Source organism: Haemorhous mexicanus, chromosome 5, assembly GCF_027477595.1.
Source record: "Haemorhous mexicanus isolate bHaeMex1 chromosome 5, bHaeMex1.pri, whole genome shotgun sequence".
Taxonomy (NCBI): domain Eukaryota; kingdom Metazoa; phylum Chordata; class Aves; order Passeriformes; family Fringillidae; genus Haemorhous; species Haemorhous mexicanus.
In genome coordinates, this window is record NC_082345.1 from 69,877,360 (window position 1) to 69,894,493 (window position 17,134).

The 17,134-nt window shown below is 41.1% G+C and overlaps 1 protein-coding gene across 2 annotated transcripts; it reads right to left on the reverse strand.

Moving 5' to 3' along the window:
- Positions 1-355: 355 nt before the first annotated feature.
- Positions 356-14,647, reverse strand: SEC61A2 (SEC61 translocon subunit alpha 2). 2 transcript variants are annotated; one of them, XM_059847510.1, is made up of 12 exons: positions 14,492-14,647; positions 12,916-12,983; positions 9,085-9,150; positions 7,562-7,640; positions 5,806-5,937; positions 5,557-5,666; positions 4,807-4,960; positions 3,605-3,765; positions 2,374-2,571; positions 1,969-2,160; positions 1,753-1,829; positions 356-1,452 (listed from the first exon to the last, which is right to left on the reverse strand). In XM_059847510.1, exons 1-12 carry the CDS (start codon positions 14,496-14,498, stop codon positions 1,266-1,268), a joined length of 1,431 nt encoding a protein of 476 aa, XP_059703493.1. In that variant the 5' UTR covers positions 14,499-14,647; the 3' UTR covers positions 356-1,265. The 2 variants fall into 2 exon arrangements, with proteins under 2 accessions (XP_059703493.1, XP_059703494.1); XM_059847511.1 differs by lacking the exon at positions 14,492-14,647 and adding an exon at positions 9,983-10,129.
- Between the last annotated feature and the right edge of the window lie 2,487 nt (positions 14,648-17,134).

The window sequence follows — 17,134 nt, forward strand, 5'->3', positions numbered from 1 at the left end:
AATTGGGCAGAAAAGTCTGCATTGCAGGCTCTTAGGGATCAGTTATTGGGTTAAAGGGAAATAATCTAGCTGTCAGCTCTTAATTGCATAGTTTAAGCTTAGAAGACCTTCTAACAAGAGATTTTTGGCCATTTTGTGCCTTCTAATGGAAAGCTGCCAAACTCACAGTAGTGAGACTGTTTTACTGATAAGAAACAATAAACACCTGAGTCCCAACATGAAATTCCATCTCAAGTGCCTTCAATCCAGACACAGAGAAACTGGCAACTGGGACCCCCACACCTCCCCATCAAGGCACTGTAGAAATCACCAAAGACTGCACATGAATTGCATCTGGCACACCCAAGACACAGGAGAGAGTTTAATTAAATAAGTTTATTGTCTAACGCCTACATTTGTTACATCGCCGCTGTAAAGTGCGACAAATTTTCAGCAGGAACTCCCCGTTCCCCCTTTTCCCTCCTATGAACTGCTTTAGGAACCAGGCCTCGTTCTTTAGACTCACAAAAGCGAAGTGGACATGAAGTTTCAGTGGCACAGTTTTCACAAGTACATGGTTGAACAGAACTGCTGGGCCGGGCTGCCCTGCCGGTGTGACAGCGGCTGCCAGGCTGCCCCACCACAGGCCCGGGGAAGAGCCCGGCTGTGCTGCCCTGGGCACAGCAGATCCCCCACAGACAGAGCCAGCTCACAGGTGAGATGAGTATCAGCTGCCAGGAAATGTTTGCTTGCCACCCTCAGAGCTCAGAAAAAGGTGCCTGGGTGGAGGCACGGCAAAGGAATAAGGAGTGCTGAGTTCAGTGATGGGGAAATGCGATTTAAAAAAGTATAAAAAATTAATGTAAAATACAGATACAAATAAATTTTGTCAGGAATACTGGCACGTGGCAATCTGAACTCAGGGGTTTGTTTTTTTCTATTAGGGACAGGGAAATTAATTTAACACTTTACTGCTCTGTGCAAAGAAGTTTACGGCTCTCCAACTGATACGTTTTACAATCTCACTGTAGTGTCTGAACAGCAAGGTAGATGAATTGTTTCCAGCATTACAGGCAACACTAGATAATACTTAAACAAGATAATGTAAACTTTATTCTTAAGGCAGCTGGTACTAATGCTGCACACAAGCATTGCTCAATGCCCATTACAGTAATGGGACACGTAGCACTTGAAAACAAGTAAAAAGAAAATAGCATTATTGGACTAAATGACGCATGTTGTCAAAATACCTTCCCTTTCACACAAACCATGAAATATTTGGACATCTAGAAAAATAATGCACCTACTCCTCCAACTTCAGCCTGTTCTTTTACAAATATTTCAAAATACTGATAAATAATAGTCACTGCAAGCAGAATGCCAGTGCCAGAGCCAATGGCACCTAGAAAGTCAGCCAGTACTGAAAGGGCACCGATGCACAAACCACCAAATGCAGCTGCTGTAGGGATGTATCTGTAAGAAAGGAAAAAAATAGAGAAGAAGGAGGTAATAACCAAGTTATCTTTCTTTTACAAACATGGAAGAGATTAAACTCAAAATCCCTCATTATGTCATTAAAAAAATAAAAGACAGTACAGGTTAATCTCTAATCTGCTGCTGAAACTTCTTTTGCATAACTAAGGCAACAGCTGAATGGGAAGAATCTTCCCTTTTGCAGTGGAAACGGGGATCAGATTTTTCCAGCAATTCCCACCCTAGTTGACACTTCCCCAGCACTCTTCACCATCCAGCTGGAAGTCAGCACTTCCTTACCTGTTAAGCTCATGAACCATTGATGTATCCCTGTGGCCTCTCATCACCATTTGCTGTTCTTTGAGTTGCTTGGCAACCTGCAAAAAACATGATTTTATGAAACTGCTGCAGTGTTTCACAGTCACTTGATGTTTACTGGGATAAACTGATCAGTCAGTAGCTGGTCAGTTCTCAACCAGAAACACTGTTTGAAAACCATTAAGGTAGAACACCTACATCTTTTGCTGATGAGCCAGACACCTCAATCCAAGTCTTGGAGAAGAATGCACAGGATCCCAACATAAATATTATATAAACTATTACATGGACAGGATCCTCAAATATTGCACCCATGGATTCTGGAGGAGACAAGTAGTAGCACAGGCCACCAACAGGGTAAGAGCGAGCAGGGCCACCTCCACTGACATCCTGAGAGAGGAAGAAAAAGGCTGTTAGTTATTTTTCACAGATTTCCTACATTCCTATCCAGTATTAATAGAAGAATTCCTCTTTGATGTTTGAAACAGTTTTTATATACAAATGTAAAAAAAGTAAGTATTCCAGTTGGTTAAATACCAAGGAGTCGCATCAAAGTAAAAAAGCAAATAATTCTACACAGCTAGAACGTGATAAAATACTCACTGCCCACTGTCCCAGTAAGTTCACCAAGAAGTTGCCACTGAAACGAACAGACAACATCTGGGAAATGACATAGAGGTTTGACACTAAGGCAGACTGGAGAATGATGGGAATGTTGGATGTATAGAACAGCTTGATGGGATAGCTGCTGTACTGCCCACGGTACCGGGCAGACTTGATGGGTAAATCCACTCGGAACCCCTGTGGGAAAGAACACAAATGCAGCAGGGTTCACTTCCAAGACACAAGGTATTCCCACAATGCCCCAAAGCTATTCCTGACCATGCAGTTCTTGCTAGATAAACAAGGACTGCAAGGTCTGAGACAGTAAAGCCCAAAGGCTTTCTGCTACAGTCTGGATTACAGATTTTAAGGATTTAAAAGTGTTACTGCTTGGTTGTATTACATTCTTTTCAAACAAACATGGTTTCTCATCTGCTAACTGGTACTCCTGTAAAATACATTTTATAGCTTAGGGGTTGATAAAAGCCTGCCATGGCTTCCAACTGAACTAGCCAATTAGCAGCAGGCTCTTGTGTGTAAGCCCAGGCTCTTGTGTAGTTTTCTGGAGCAGGACCTTTTCTGAGTAGACCCAAGGAAAGCCACATGAACTTGAAAACCTGATTTTGGGGGTTTTTTTTGGTTGGGTTTTTTTTTTGCTTTTTTTTTTTCCTCAAAACTCAGATTCAACAACTTTAAAAAAAATTTTTTAGATTACATTTTAGCTGCCCTCGTCCCCATTAACTCCACACGGATCCTCCTTTAGTGTCCACTTTAGTAGACACTTAGATTTAAAAAGAAACACTAATTATATGTTTCAAGAAAATTAGGGAAAAAGAGATAAACTACATACCCCAAAGAAGCAAAATTCTCCAGCTCTGTTCAAAAGTATTCTTTTCAGTCAATTATGAATATTAAAAATATTATTGGTGTGATGCAACCACTGCAGTACCAGAATCCATTTTATTAAAAATATTCTCATAGTGTGTATGGCATTCAATGGAATGTGAGGTTACACTGAGTGCAACTAGGGCTGGCTGTAGAATTTTACAGCATTGCTGTCACAGAGGTAATTGTTAATGAAATAACAACATTGCAATAGAAAGAGTTCATTACTCAAAGTTAAGATACTTCAGTTACTCTGGCTTAAACCTTCCCATCTTTTCCCAATGACTGCAGTGTCCAGGGTACACGTGCACTTCCCCCTGTGCAGAGCTGCTGTGAGGAGTTTTACCTGGAAATAGATGACTACAGCAAACACAAACACTGTAGCAATCAGGTTCATGAGATTGGGCAGATTCTGTCGGTAAAAAGCCTCCCGCAAAGCCCGGACCTTGTCAGTTCGTGTGGCCAGGAGATGGAACAATGCAATCACAGCACCCTCAAACTCTGTTCCTGTATGAAGCAAGAAAGGGAAATAAAGGTTAATCTCCAAATCAAAAGCATTTTTTTAAAAAGTACCTTTCTTCTGGAAAATTTATGTATGACACAGAGAAAATACAACAGGATACAATAGGACACGGATCCTGTCATAAGAAATATGTCACAACACAGGACTCTTTTTTTAGGTTATGGAATGTAGAACGATCTAAAAAAATATTATTCCTGGTTTAAAAAAACAAAAAAACCCAAAAGAACCCCACACAAACAAACAAACAAACAAACAAAATCAATCAACCAAAACCAAACAAAAACAAAACAAAAAAAACCCAACAAACAACAAAGTCACACACATGAAAGAATACTCTCTTCCTTTCTTTCTGGGAGTAGGAGGATGTTCAGAAGGAAGAAATAATAAACAAGGTAAAAAATAGCTTTTAGAAGAACAGTAATAAAAATGTAACAGCTATTAAGAATTAAATTCTAGCACTAAAAATATGGCTTAGGATTTCAAATGAATGCAGTAAATGAGTTAATTTCCTGATGCTGTATCTTAAGATGCTATTTCAGGGGTCTCAGAACAACCAGATGTTGTCAAAGACTGGCTGTGGAATGAAGAGACTGCAGCCTCTGAAGAATCAAACCAGCTTAAACTAATTCAGAGGCACCAACTACAAAAGCATCCTATAGCCACAAACAACAGCTGGATCACAAACAACTCCTCTGAATGTACTGCATTTCCTATCTTCTCTATTTCCATGCACTAAGTGATGCTAAAACAAGATGACTTCAGTTTGGAAACCCAAAAATTTTCCTTCAAGGAGCCTGAAGTCCCATCTCAACTGCTGCACTTCAAATCAGCAAAGGCAAACATGTATTACTCTCCACGTAAGTCAGACATTTTCATCTTCAATGTTAATTGGACAACTGGCTTCAGAAGCCAATCCCCACACATATGAACCTTTTAAAAATGTCATCCAATAAAAACCTGATAGCTTCTGTGTAGCATGCACATAAACTGAAACATGTTGTGACTGACTGTAACAGCACACATACCTCTGCCAGTGTTGATGGTAGTGGGACTGAAAGCTTTCCAGACAATGGTTTCACAGATGTTGGTAGCAATAAACAGGGAAATACCAGACCCCAATCCATAACCTTTCTGCAGCAACTCATCTAGCAGCAACACAATCAAACCAGCCACAAACAGCTGTGAGAAAAGAAACAAAACTGAGCAGAAACAAGAATAAATCAAGTCAAGAGTTGTGTATTAATTCCCTGCTTCAGTATTTTCATCATGCTGGAGAGTGATCATTAAGTCTTTCATCTAAATGTAATTCATGCAGAGTTTCTGACCCCTCATGTACCAATGCCTGCACATCTCACCTGGCAAGGACCTCTGGGCCTTTTTTCAAGGCAGACACAGCAAACAGATTACTCATAGTAATAACTTTTTTTCTAAAAAAATAGTTAAGTTTGTGCATTTACTGTTCTGTGCTGCAAGAGAATGTCTCAAAGCTGCAGCTGTGCCATTTAGCATTAAATGAGCAGACACTATTTCCAAAGTCCACCAATTCCTGTGTTTTCAATTAAGCACTACTACCTGAAATACTTTTGATATTAACTATCCTAGCATTCTCCTCCTTTATGGAGTATTTAGAATTTTTCACATCTAGACAGATACAATGATGCTTTGCAGCATTAAAAATAAATAAACTGAAGTCCCCCAGACACAGAAAGATTTTTCCTTCCAGCTATACTGTCTCTAACCAGTCTCAGTTACACACAAAATAGCTCTTTACAAACCTGAATTATAATAAGAAGACAAATTCCAGCACCCATTTCAGCAGGATCTCCATACATTCCAGTCATAACATACACAATGGCTTGCCCAATGGTAATAATCATCCCAAATACTAAAACAGAGAGAAAGCAAATCCTTTAAAAAAATCTGAAGTCACCTACCAAAGAAATCTCATTTCTAGTATCACTTAGGCAGGCTGCTTCCCCAAGATTAAAAATACACTCAGTAATTTCAATTGGAACAGCGCTTACATTTCTGAGCTCCATTGAACAAGGCTCTGTCTTTTGGAGTATCACCAACTTCAATGATCTTTGCTCCTGCCAGCAGCTGCATGATCAAACCCGATGTCACAATGGGTGAGATACCCAGTTCCATCAAAGTACCTAGAGAAGAAGAAAAAATAAAACAACTGCCATTCCAGCACCCCTCCTAAAGCATTAGGTCTCTTCAAAGGTTCCTCACCTATAACAAATATTTCTAATAATGCTTCCAATATGTATATTCCTGTACAGGTATGACAAAACAAAGACAGTTAAGGCCTCACAAAAGGCTGCTGTGTTAGAACCTGTAATTTTGAAGGCAGCATGGAAAACCCACATAGCTTTTAATTACAAATATTTTTGTGGAACCATGCTAACACTGAAGGCCAATGCACACTGAAGCTCAGCTTTTTTGGCATATCCTCAAGGAACCTTTCCCTGGACAGCATCTTGTCCCTGGTTGTTTACTCTGTCAGTACTTCAATGTCACATTTTCCAACAGTTTAATTTTGCAGACCTCAAAAATATGCTGCAGATGCACAGTTTCTGAGAACATTGCCCTTTGAAGCACTGTCTCCAGCTGACAGTTTAAGATTAGCTCTTAACAAAACAAAGACCATCATTAAGCTGCTCTTAACTCTGCCAACTCCCTGGCACTGTGTCACTGAGGTACCAACTCCCAAATGTATATAATTCAAAGAGGGAAAGCATTAAATTAATTATTATAATTTGGTTCTTTCGTCCTTGTATCCTGAGGTTAAATATTACATCACCTGTCATGGAAATCTCTATTCCTCCATCCGCCAGAAAATTAGGATGTCAAAAACTTTAGGATCCACCTCACATCCTCCAATGACTTCTAGTCAGTTGACTTAAGTGAAAACTCACTTTCCCACTCCTGCTTTTCATTGCTTTCAGTTTCTCTAGCCTTTTCTTGGCCACTGTTACCATTCTGTTTGGGTAGTGGACAGCATATTTAGTATCATACACTGCTAGGGACACACCAGATTCGGCAAACTCTGCAGGAGAATTCAAAGCAGAGAACTTCTTTACCTTACTATCCTCACTGCTAACAAAATTTGCTATTCCTAAGTAAGTAGTACCTCCACATTAGAGGGTTCCAGTGATTTTCTTACTTCCAGCCAATTTTCCAAGCTACAGATGAGATCAGTGTCCTCATTTAGAGTCAGGCATGACTGGTCACCCATCTTAAGTTTCAGACTTCTAGCATTAGTTTTAATCTTATACATTTGCTTGTGTTCCACTTTACTCTTCCTGAATGTGTTAGTTTAGTTTTGCTCAAGTTTATGCCTAATCATCTCTGCCTTCAGCTTTCCTACCCAGAAAACTACTCACCCATAACACTGCCAAACTATTATGAAGTGTTACTGACTTGCACAGGTGAAGCATTTCCTAATCAACACCCTTGCACTGCACATTAGTGCAGTTCCTAACTGGTAAGTCAGAAGATTCCCTGTCCCATATACTAGTTAGAAAGAGACAGCTCTAAAATCCTCAATGGAATCATCCCAGAACTTGTGAATCAATATTAATCTCATCTGCATCTCAAAGAAATCCCATTCCTAACATGAAGCACTGCTCAAGTACCAATTTTGAGTCCATCTGTTTTAAGAACTTTACAAAGTGTTCCAACCCGACATCTGGGTGGTGTGGACTTCAACAGCCAACTGTTTCCCTCCTGGGCTGTTTATCCCAACAGAAAACAGAGAAAGAAGTGAGTACCAACCTCTGTTTGATGCAAGAATGACTCGCATCCAATAGAAGGGGTCTGCAGAATCTGATGACATGATTCCAAACAAAGGGATCTGTCAAAGTGCACAACAGCATGAAACAGAGACACACAATTAGCAGGCACTCATACAAAACCTTAACATGTAATGATTCAACTGTTACATTGTTTAATTTCTTTTTTTAATTAACCCAGAAGTATTGACACCATCTCTTTTATTCCTCCAACTGGGGCATAACTCAGAGGACTAAACTAAGACCCTTCCACAGGAAAAAGCAGAAACCCCTAAAAAGAAGTAGTTTAAACATGTTTTGAAATATCCCACATGGAACTGTCAATACTAAACATGTTCATACAAAACTTCCAATATTCTGTATGTCAATATTGAGGGATTTTGAGCTCTTTAAAACCCTTCCTAATCACCAAAACAGTAGACTAACAATCCAGGCAATCTTAGGGATCAATTTCTGAAAACTCTAGTCTGAACCATCTGTTTTCCTAATTCAACTACTATGATCTCTCATACAGATGCAAAATTCTAATTATGCATACATCCAGCTGCTAGTAAACCCAGATAAACTACGTGTTCTTCTAGCTCTCCTATCATTCCCACTTTGTCCTTCCAAAAAACACATAGGTACAAGAGCTGTGTTTTAGCCTTTAAACAGTCCTTCAGAGCTGAAAACAAAAACTATTAAACTACTGCTCTGCAGTCTGGAATGGCTGCATTAATAAACATAAGCTAAAACCCCTAATTCTGAAATGTACAGTTCATTTTGAATCTTCCAAGAGGTCTATAAGGTCCTAAAAATGTATATTAAGTAACACATGGATTCTCATTTTCTTCAGGGTCCAGATTTTTTAAGAAAAACATTTTTAAAGAAAAAAAAAAAAAAGGCTTCACTGTTTACAAGCCAAGCACAGATTTTAGGAATGCCTACAACTAATAAAGATCACATAAATGTTTACAAAGATAGGCATTTTGAAAGGGCTTTAGCTCACAACTTTACCAGGACATTCACAAAAAACAAGTTCTACATGTCAACTTTTAACACTTCACAAAAACATTTTCCTGCAATCTTTACAAGCCATCAGCTTGTTGAAGAGGAATTTGGTAAAAAGTCACTTTGATTTAGTTTTCAGCCTTGTGAGTGCTAAAATTTAAATGCAACTATGAACAGAGGGTAAACAATGCATTGAATTGCTTGGCTTGTTTATGCTGCTCACCTTGGCTGTTTACCCTGCAGCCACTATCATCATTTGATAGGACCTTTGTAACAAGAAAAAAACATTATGTGTTTCTGACTAAATATAAAGCATTAGTTCCTAAAAGCATCTACGATCAACACTAAAGACTATTTCAGAGAACCAAGTTTTTTGAACTGTATTTAAAACAGTTTAACATAAAAACAAAAGCTGAAACTGGTAGCTCAACATGAAACAAGAACATGTCATGCTTTTAGGGTACTTTTTATGTACAGAACACACATTTTCTGGGCACAGATGACACTAATACCTACCTGGCAGCACACTAAGAAAATGAAGAGTGTGATGGCTGTCCATAGTACCTTCTCTCTGAACTGGATCTACAGGACAGAGTGGAGACACGAACACGTTCACTGTAGGCAGAACTTCCACTGCACTCTCACAAAAGTACTAAATGCTGCTATCATTCAGAATTCAATGGAAAGATTTCAAACCAGAAAGCATCACTCCTCATTAGAATGGATTTTTAATGATTTCAGATTTTAGAGACAGAGACAAAGGTAACTTATGTGGGACTGGCAAACATTCAGTCACTAGAATATATCTTATCTACAGTATTCTAATATAGTAGGTATTTACAACAGCATGGCTAAAATCACGGACTTACCAGAGCAAACATGAAAGATTGATGCAGAAAAACTTATCCTCAGTACTTAGTTCTCTAGGCTTCAACAGAAGTTTTGTAAGGCTGGAAATTATTAAACTAAAGCACTAAAAAGTTTTTAGCAGGATTGAACTGTTGTGAAGACACGTGATTAAAACCAGAAGAACCGTGAGTTTTCGACAGCAATTCAAAATATTTAGAATTAAGTTTTTCAAAGGGTGCTAGAGGAAGCTTTAAATTCATCATTATATTCATGAATATACACCACAAAATTATTTTTAAACATTGTTTTCCTGCAAAATATTTTTATTGAGGTAGGCTATATATTACTTTAAAAAGAATGCCAGACCAATGATCACTAGTCATTATTTCACTGAAGAGAATCTCAGAGTCACAACATTTGAGGTGCCTGTAATTAGTGCCAGGTGCAAGAAGAGAAGAATCACAAGATTTAGGTTTGAGTCAGAGGATTACTCAAAGCATGAGACAGAAAAAATGCACTTGAGAGCAGAGAGAGCTGAGATGCAGGGTTATGTTCAAGTTCCCACCTCTCCTCCAGGGACTGTAAACCTGAGGGTTAAGCATGTTCACTGCAGACAAGTGTAGAGCAGCTACTAAAACATGACATAAACTAACACATAAGAGAGATACAGCAGAAATGGTTGGAGCTCTCTGCCTCCAACCACTGAATCTGCCTGTGGAGAAGTAACAAGAAAAAGGATTAGTGCCTGGTTTAATAGGTACAGAACACCCACAAATGAGAAATTACAAACCAGTGCAGCAGCAGCACAGGTCCTCAAGCAAAGAAAACCCAGAATGTAGTCTACATCTTTATAAGTGAAACCATGCACTTAGAAGCAAAATAATTCAGGTAATTTATTTCCTGCTACTGCCTCACTCTTAAAAGAGGACAGATGCTAAAAATACTTACAGCACAGAGTTATAAAAAGAGAAATAGTGACAGCAGCAAATAAATTCAAACAATACCTTGTGTTAGACTATGCAGTGCTGACCCATTCTACCAAGTCTGAACTAAACAATTCAGACTTTAAGCACAGACTTCTAGAACCAAAAATGCTCAGCCAAATTACCTCTGCAGCTTCACAGTTAAATTTGGCTTCAGAGGCATCAGTGAAGGTCTAAAACTGCTCTGGTTCCCTCTCTTAACTGTGATGAATATGAGCATTAGAGGAATTCTGCATCACCCAAATCACAGTTTTTCACAAGGAAAACAGTCTCTATGAGTCAAGATGACAAAAAGAAAAAGGAGTCATCCAAACCCATATGTCAGGAATGGCAAAATACACAGTGGTACCAAAATATTCCAGCCACAAATGCTAACAAGCACAGGGACAGTAAATTTCACCATCTGATCTGATTCAATTGAACATTTTCTTCCTTTGACATTTTTCTTAAATCATGTGAAAATGAAGGGACTTGAGCATTATCATCTTGGTGCTCTGAACAGTGTGTTCTACTTAGCAAATCTGTGCATGAGGGAAATACGAGCCCATTCTACCAACTACAAAAGTAGCAATCACTTTTGCTAATCAAGTTGGCCAAAACACAAAGGCAACACTCCCTAGAGACAGAAGAAACCACTTTCCTCATCAACAAGAACAGCAAAATGATTCAGTGAGAGCCCAACTGAATCAAAACATCATATTCATTTAATAATCAATACATGTTTAAAGAAAATTAATCTCTTTTTCTATTTGGTTATCTAAATTTCTTGTCCTGGCCTTAAACCAATCCACTAAACCATTACTGGTCATATCTGCCTGTGACAGCTTGCAAGAAAACAATAAATTACAGAGAATTAGAGTTGCATGGAATGACCTAAATCTGTTGATAAACTACACAGAAGCAAGGAACATGACTGAAAATGGTCAAAGGGCTCTTCAGCCTAGGAAAGATGTTCCCAATTACATTTTCACTTTAAATTTGTACAAAGCTGGCAACTGGCAGCCATTGTCTAGACAGTGACCAAAATAGCAGTAAAGACAAAGTGACCCAAATAGACAGGACAGGAATCTTGGCACTTCTCTGGGCATCCTTCATCTGATGATGGACAACAAGGACAGATCAAACCCCTCTTCCTCTCTGGCAAATAACATCTGCCACTGAGCTTTACAGAAACATCAGTATCTGTAGGTTTGTGTCAGCCTTCTCTTCTCACTCATCTCACAAGACAAAAATGGGATGGCTGTACCCAACTAATCATGGATGTGCCATAACTCAGCACCAAATGATTGCACCACAGCTCCCCACTGCAGAAACAAAGATGGGCACCTGCCAACCAGACCTGGTGCATCCAAGCCTTAGCATGGGGGTCTGGCTCTGGAGACTCCTGCTCTGAAAACGCCTTTGTCTGTCCTAAATAATTTGTTTAGAAACCTGTCCCAAAGCTGAAGGATGCTGGAAAGCAACCAGATGGAGCGAAGAGCCAGGGGGTAAATCCCAGTTTTTTGAAAAAATCAATTCCAGAGGGCCATAATCATATTTTTTCACTGTATCTTCTCCATTCAACTGAACAGGCTCAGCTATGGTCACTGGCACAAACACCTCTACATCCAGGTCTAACCTCTGGGAACCTCTCATTAACCAAAGAGAATTCTCTGAGATGGTGTCATGTTCCCAGTTAATCTTTCTCTTTTAAGAATATAAAACCCAACATTTAGCTCTTGAAGAATTTTCATGGAAGTCATGACAATAGCCATGACAAGTCAATTTGTTACTCTAATTAGATTGCCACATGGGCAACATATGCTTGCTTGAGATTTGAAAGCAAAAATGGTGTTTGGTTGGGTTTTTTTCAAGGCAGGTCTCTTTTTGATCTGTAGAAATTACCTATTTTTAATCTAGAAAATGTGCCAAGAAATGGGAAGAGTTTCAAGGGCTAGAGGATGAGAGAGATCAGCTGTAATTGAACTGAGTTCATTGACTTCAGATCAAAGAGAAATGTCACATCCAGAAGGTGAACAGGGCAACTACCTGAACTGTAGCACAGATCACTCTCCCACCTCAGCAAGGTCAGTCATAGCTATGGGTGCAGGAAATACTTTGTGTGAAGGGGAGAATTAAATTTGTGCTTCCTGATATACAGAACAATCCTTTTCCAAGTAATATACAAGCCAGCTCAAAGCCAACAGTGGGATCCATGGGAAAACAAAGGTTGAAAACTCTGTCCTAGTATGTTAAAATAGATCACATGGAGCTGAAACTAAATAAACTTAGTCTAGAATTGAGATTTTTTTTTTAATGAGTTAGCATCATTACCAAAGGGAACAACTTACCAGAAGGGTTCTCAGAATTCATTATTACAGTAATGTTTTACCTTAATATGGGTTCCCCCCTGCTCCAAAGAATATGTTCTACTTTAGGGCCCCCTGTCTGTATCTATATTGGAACCTGGACTAGAATATCACAATATTCCCTCCCCTGTGAACTAATAAAAGTAAGAACATAATGTGGCACTCACTTTTCTTTCCGGTTTCTGGATTTCAGGTAACACTGCACAGAATGGCTTAATAACTTCTAAAAATTTTACTGTTCCAGAAAAACAAACACACACACAAAAGAAGACAGAAAAATATATTAATGAACATTTATGAACTTATAAGACTCCACAGAACTTTATTTAACTTCCAAAACTGTCTGAAAACTAATACCCTCTTCTTAAAAAGGGGCAAAAATGTGAAATAGAATTCTTGTTGTAACCAGATTTGGCCCATTCTTTTTTCCACAGCTGGAATAATTTTAGAGAAGTGGTGCTGTATGTATCACCAGAAGTGAACTGAATTGTATTTCATCTAAAAATAAATGACCTAGTATCAGTCTGTGCTAGTTAAACACAGAAAGAGACTGACATCAAAAGGTATCCATGCAGAGAGTAGAATCTTGTGTTTATTCAAGTATTTAGCTGAAAAAATAATTCAGTTATTAAAAAACGTTTAGAAATCATAATTTAAATGAGTGCAACACTTTTTCTGATTGGAACTTCAGGGGATTTTATTTTAGTTTTAATACATCTCTCTTCACAGCTTCCCCTTTAGAAACACAGAAAAGCTCAAAAGTTTGAGCTCACTTTCTGGGGAAAAAACTAAATCAATTTAGGGGAAAACAAAAATCAAAGCATGTGTGCTTGGTGGGGAATTTGCCCTTTGAAACTTGAACATTACTTCCAGCCCAAACACACTGGGGCAGTCATAAAAAAACCACCATTGGTTCCTTTTCAAAGAGAACGCATTTATTACACTGCAGAATGCATTTATTACACTGTAAGTAACATTTTGGTTGTAGGGCCCTGTTTACATGTATAGTCTGATGTGACATATGTCTCCTCTGTGTATCCCAAGCCCTCACACAGCTGGTTGGAAGGTGCACCTCAGGCCACAGATGGTGGCACAGCTCTACTGTGAACAAGCTATGAGAGCATCATGTAGTGGGCCAGGCTGGAAGGGACCACAGGGCTCATCTGCTCCGACCTCCCTGCTCAAGCAGGGCCATCCCAGAGCACAGGGCACAGGGATGTGTCCAGACACTTCTGGAATATCTCCAGTGAGGGAGACTCCACACCCTCTCTGCACAATCTGTTCCAGTGTTCGGTCACTGCACAGAACAGAAATTCTTCCTCATGTTCAGGTGGAACTTCTGGGCATCAGTTTCTGCCCTTTGCCTCTTGTCTTATTGGGTGGCATCACTGAGCAGAGCCTGATCCATCCTCTAGACATCCGCCCTTTAAACACTTAGACACACGTATCTCTGCGTACATCGGGTATATATGCTCTATACGTGTATACAGTGCACATATATATAGTAGGGCTAGAGTGGAACACGTCACCCCACCACGAAGCAGTGCCCGGCCTCACGCCGTGCCCGGCAGCACCGACCCTGTGCGGGGAGCGGGTGCTCGGCACCGCCGGCCCTGCCTGCCCCGGCACCCGGAGCACGGGGCCGCATCACGGGCCACCGGCCACGTCCTCCCCGTGCTGCCCGGGCCGCTGTTCCCCGCCCCGGGTCCCGGCCCGCTCCCTCCCGGCTCTGTCCGCACTCACTGCCCATGGCGGTGGCGGCCCGGCCGCGGTCCCAGCGCCGTCACCGTCGCTGTCGCCGCCGTCACGTGACGCGCGCTGCGGACGGGCCGTCCCTCCCCGCCCGGCGGGACACGGCGGTACCGCCCTCACGGAGCGCCCCCGCGCCCTTCCCCAGGCGAGGGGAGCCGGAGCGGCGGGCTGGGCGCGGAGCGGTGGCCGCCGCGGCGGGATCAGGCTGAGGGCGGGCAGCCGAGGCGGCGAAGGACCGCGCTCCCGGAGTGCTCCGCGCGGCGCCAGGGGTGGGCACGGCCCCTCAGCGCACGGGAAGCTGCCCGCCCCTCGCTCGCTCTGCCCGAGGGGATGTGGGGGTTCTGTGGTGGTTCTGTGGCGGTTCTGTGGCGGTGTGGGTACGGCCGTACCAGATGGAAAGCACAGGCTGAGCGGTTTGGTACCGAAGTGTTTTGTTAACAGCCCAATCCAGCCGTATTGACAGATGGACGTGATAATTTCACGGGGTGAAAGGACATTGGGACGTTGGAGCACGTGCAAAGAAGGGCAACAGAGCTGGGAAAGGGTCTGAGGCACAAAGTCCCATGAGGATTAGCTGAGGGAGTTGGGATTGTTCATCCTAGAGAAAAGGAGGTTTGGGCTGCCTTTATCACTCCCTACAACTCCCTGACAGGAGGGTGTAGCCATGCGTGGGTTGGTAGGAATTTCTTCCCAGAAGGGTTGATTAGACATTGGAATGAGCTGCCCAGGGAGCTGGTGGAGTCACTGTCCTTGTGGGTGTTTAAGGAAACCTGGATGTGGCACTCAGTGTCATGGTCTGGTTGACAAGGTGGTGACCAGTATAGGTTGGACTCAATGGTTTAGAAGGTCTTTTCCAATCTAATTGATTTTGTGATTCTGTGATTCTCTGGAGTGAACTTGAAAACCTATTCCAATATCATCCCACAATCACCAAAACAGGTATCACACCTACAGAGCTCTCAGTTACAACAGCCAGTGGTATATAAAATTAGGATCATCAGAATTTACTGCAAGATTTAGATATGACCATTAAAAATAGTATTTATTCCTTCTGAATACCTGATCTGATGCACAAGCTTGAATTCCTCCTGTATTAGGCTAAGTTACCAAAAGAGAACACAGAGTGTGTGAAGCTTTAGGGCTCCTCCAAAACTTTTGAATCTATATTTTGGATTGCACTATGCATTCCCTAAGAAATCCTCTTAACTAAGACCTTGCTACAATACCTAAACAACTTTGTTCCGTAGCTTCCCTTATCTGAAATCACTTAGAAAAATTTTTTATACTCATATACTCATAATTTAACAAATACTAATGAGCAACTCCATAGCAATTACTTTCACCTAGAGTTTTGTACAGTCTGACAAATACCCATGATTAACCTGCCTGGCAGTGTACTTGTAGATCACTTGTAATCTCCAAATAATAGCTGGGTTAGTAGCTAAGTTTCAAGAAGTTACTTGTAATCACCCTTCGTTCAGATTTTTAGCCATACTTATTTGAGAAGTTCATTGAATTACAGGTTTTGTTAGCAAACCCTCTAGTCTCTAAGTCACTGGCCACTGTTTTGGTGATTGATAAAAGGTCCAGGAGGTTTCTTCAGTCCATACTGACACAGATACACCACTTCAGGTGTGCTGAACAAATGTTTTTATGTCACCTTCTTCACTGACAGAAGCAAAAAAATAAAAATGCAGTATTGTTTTCTTTGCTTATTTAAAATACCACTGTGTTCAGAACTTTTCATCTTCAAAGTTCAGACTGTATTTTTAAAATCTGAAATAACACCACTGGTATGAAAATACTTGTTTTAATATGTTTTCCTGGTGTGTTTTCTTTCTGAGAGCTTTTGCTGCCTTTAATGAACTGCTCAACAGCTCATTCCTTCCATGTCTTTAGTCTTTTCCTTCTAGTCTTGCACTTCTCTCTGAAAATCCTGACACACCACAATAAACAAATACTGTAACTCTCTCTCTCTCTAGTTAGCTCCTTGCTATCTAACAGCACATAAAGGCTCACTTCTCCTTGTGTTAATGACCCACTGAATTTCCTGTCCAAGGACTGGACCTGCTCTGTTACCACTCACTCAGCCTGTGTAGCAGCTCAGGCACATGGTGTGACCCTTGGGGTGTCCTGTGCAGGGCCAGGAGCTGGACTCAATCCTTGTGGGTCCTTCCCAACTCAGGATATCTTACAGTTCTATTCTAATTTCTGCTTCTCTTTTCCCCAAGGCAACAGCAATCAAGCAGTGTGCAGGATTGCAGTGTCAGCCCCTCAGTCAGCACACACTTTGCCTTGCTCCTGGGAGCTGTTATCCATCATGCAAGAGCAGTGTTCTGCAGGCAGTCTGTGTCTGCAGACTGAGGAAAGCTGTGCTCAAGCTCTCCCTTCCTACCCCAGGATCCCTGAGGAGCTCCGTGGCACACCTGTGGGGCTGGGGGCATTGAGCCAAGCAGCTCTACAGAAATAGCTTTGTCTCCCACCAGGAGGATCAAACAGGGTCAGAACACTTGAGCATCCTTTATTTGGTTGGATAACCAGACCTGCACAGCCTGTGAGGGAATGGTGTGTAACAAGGTCAGGTTTGGGCCACGTGAAACTCAAAACATGGGGTCTGTTCTTCCCTTGTGTGCA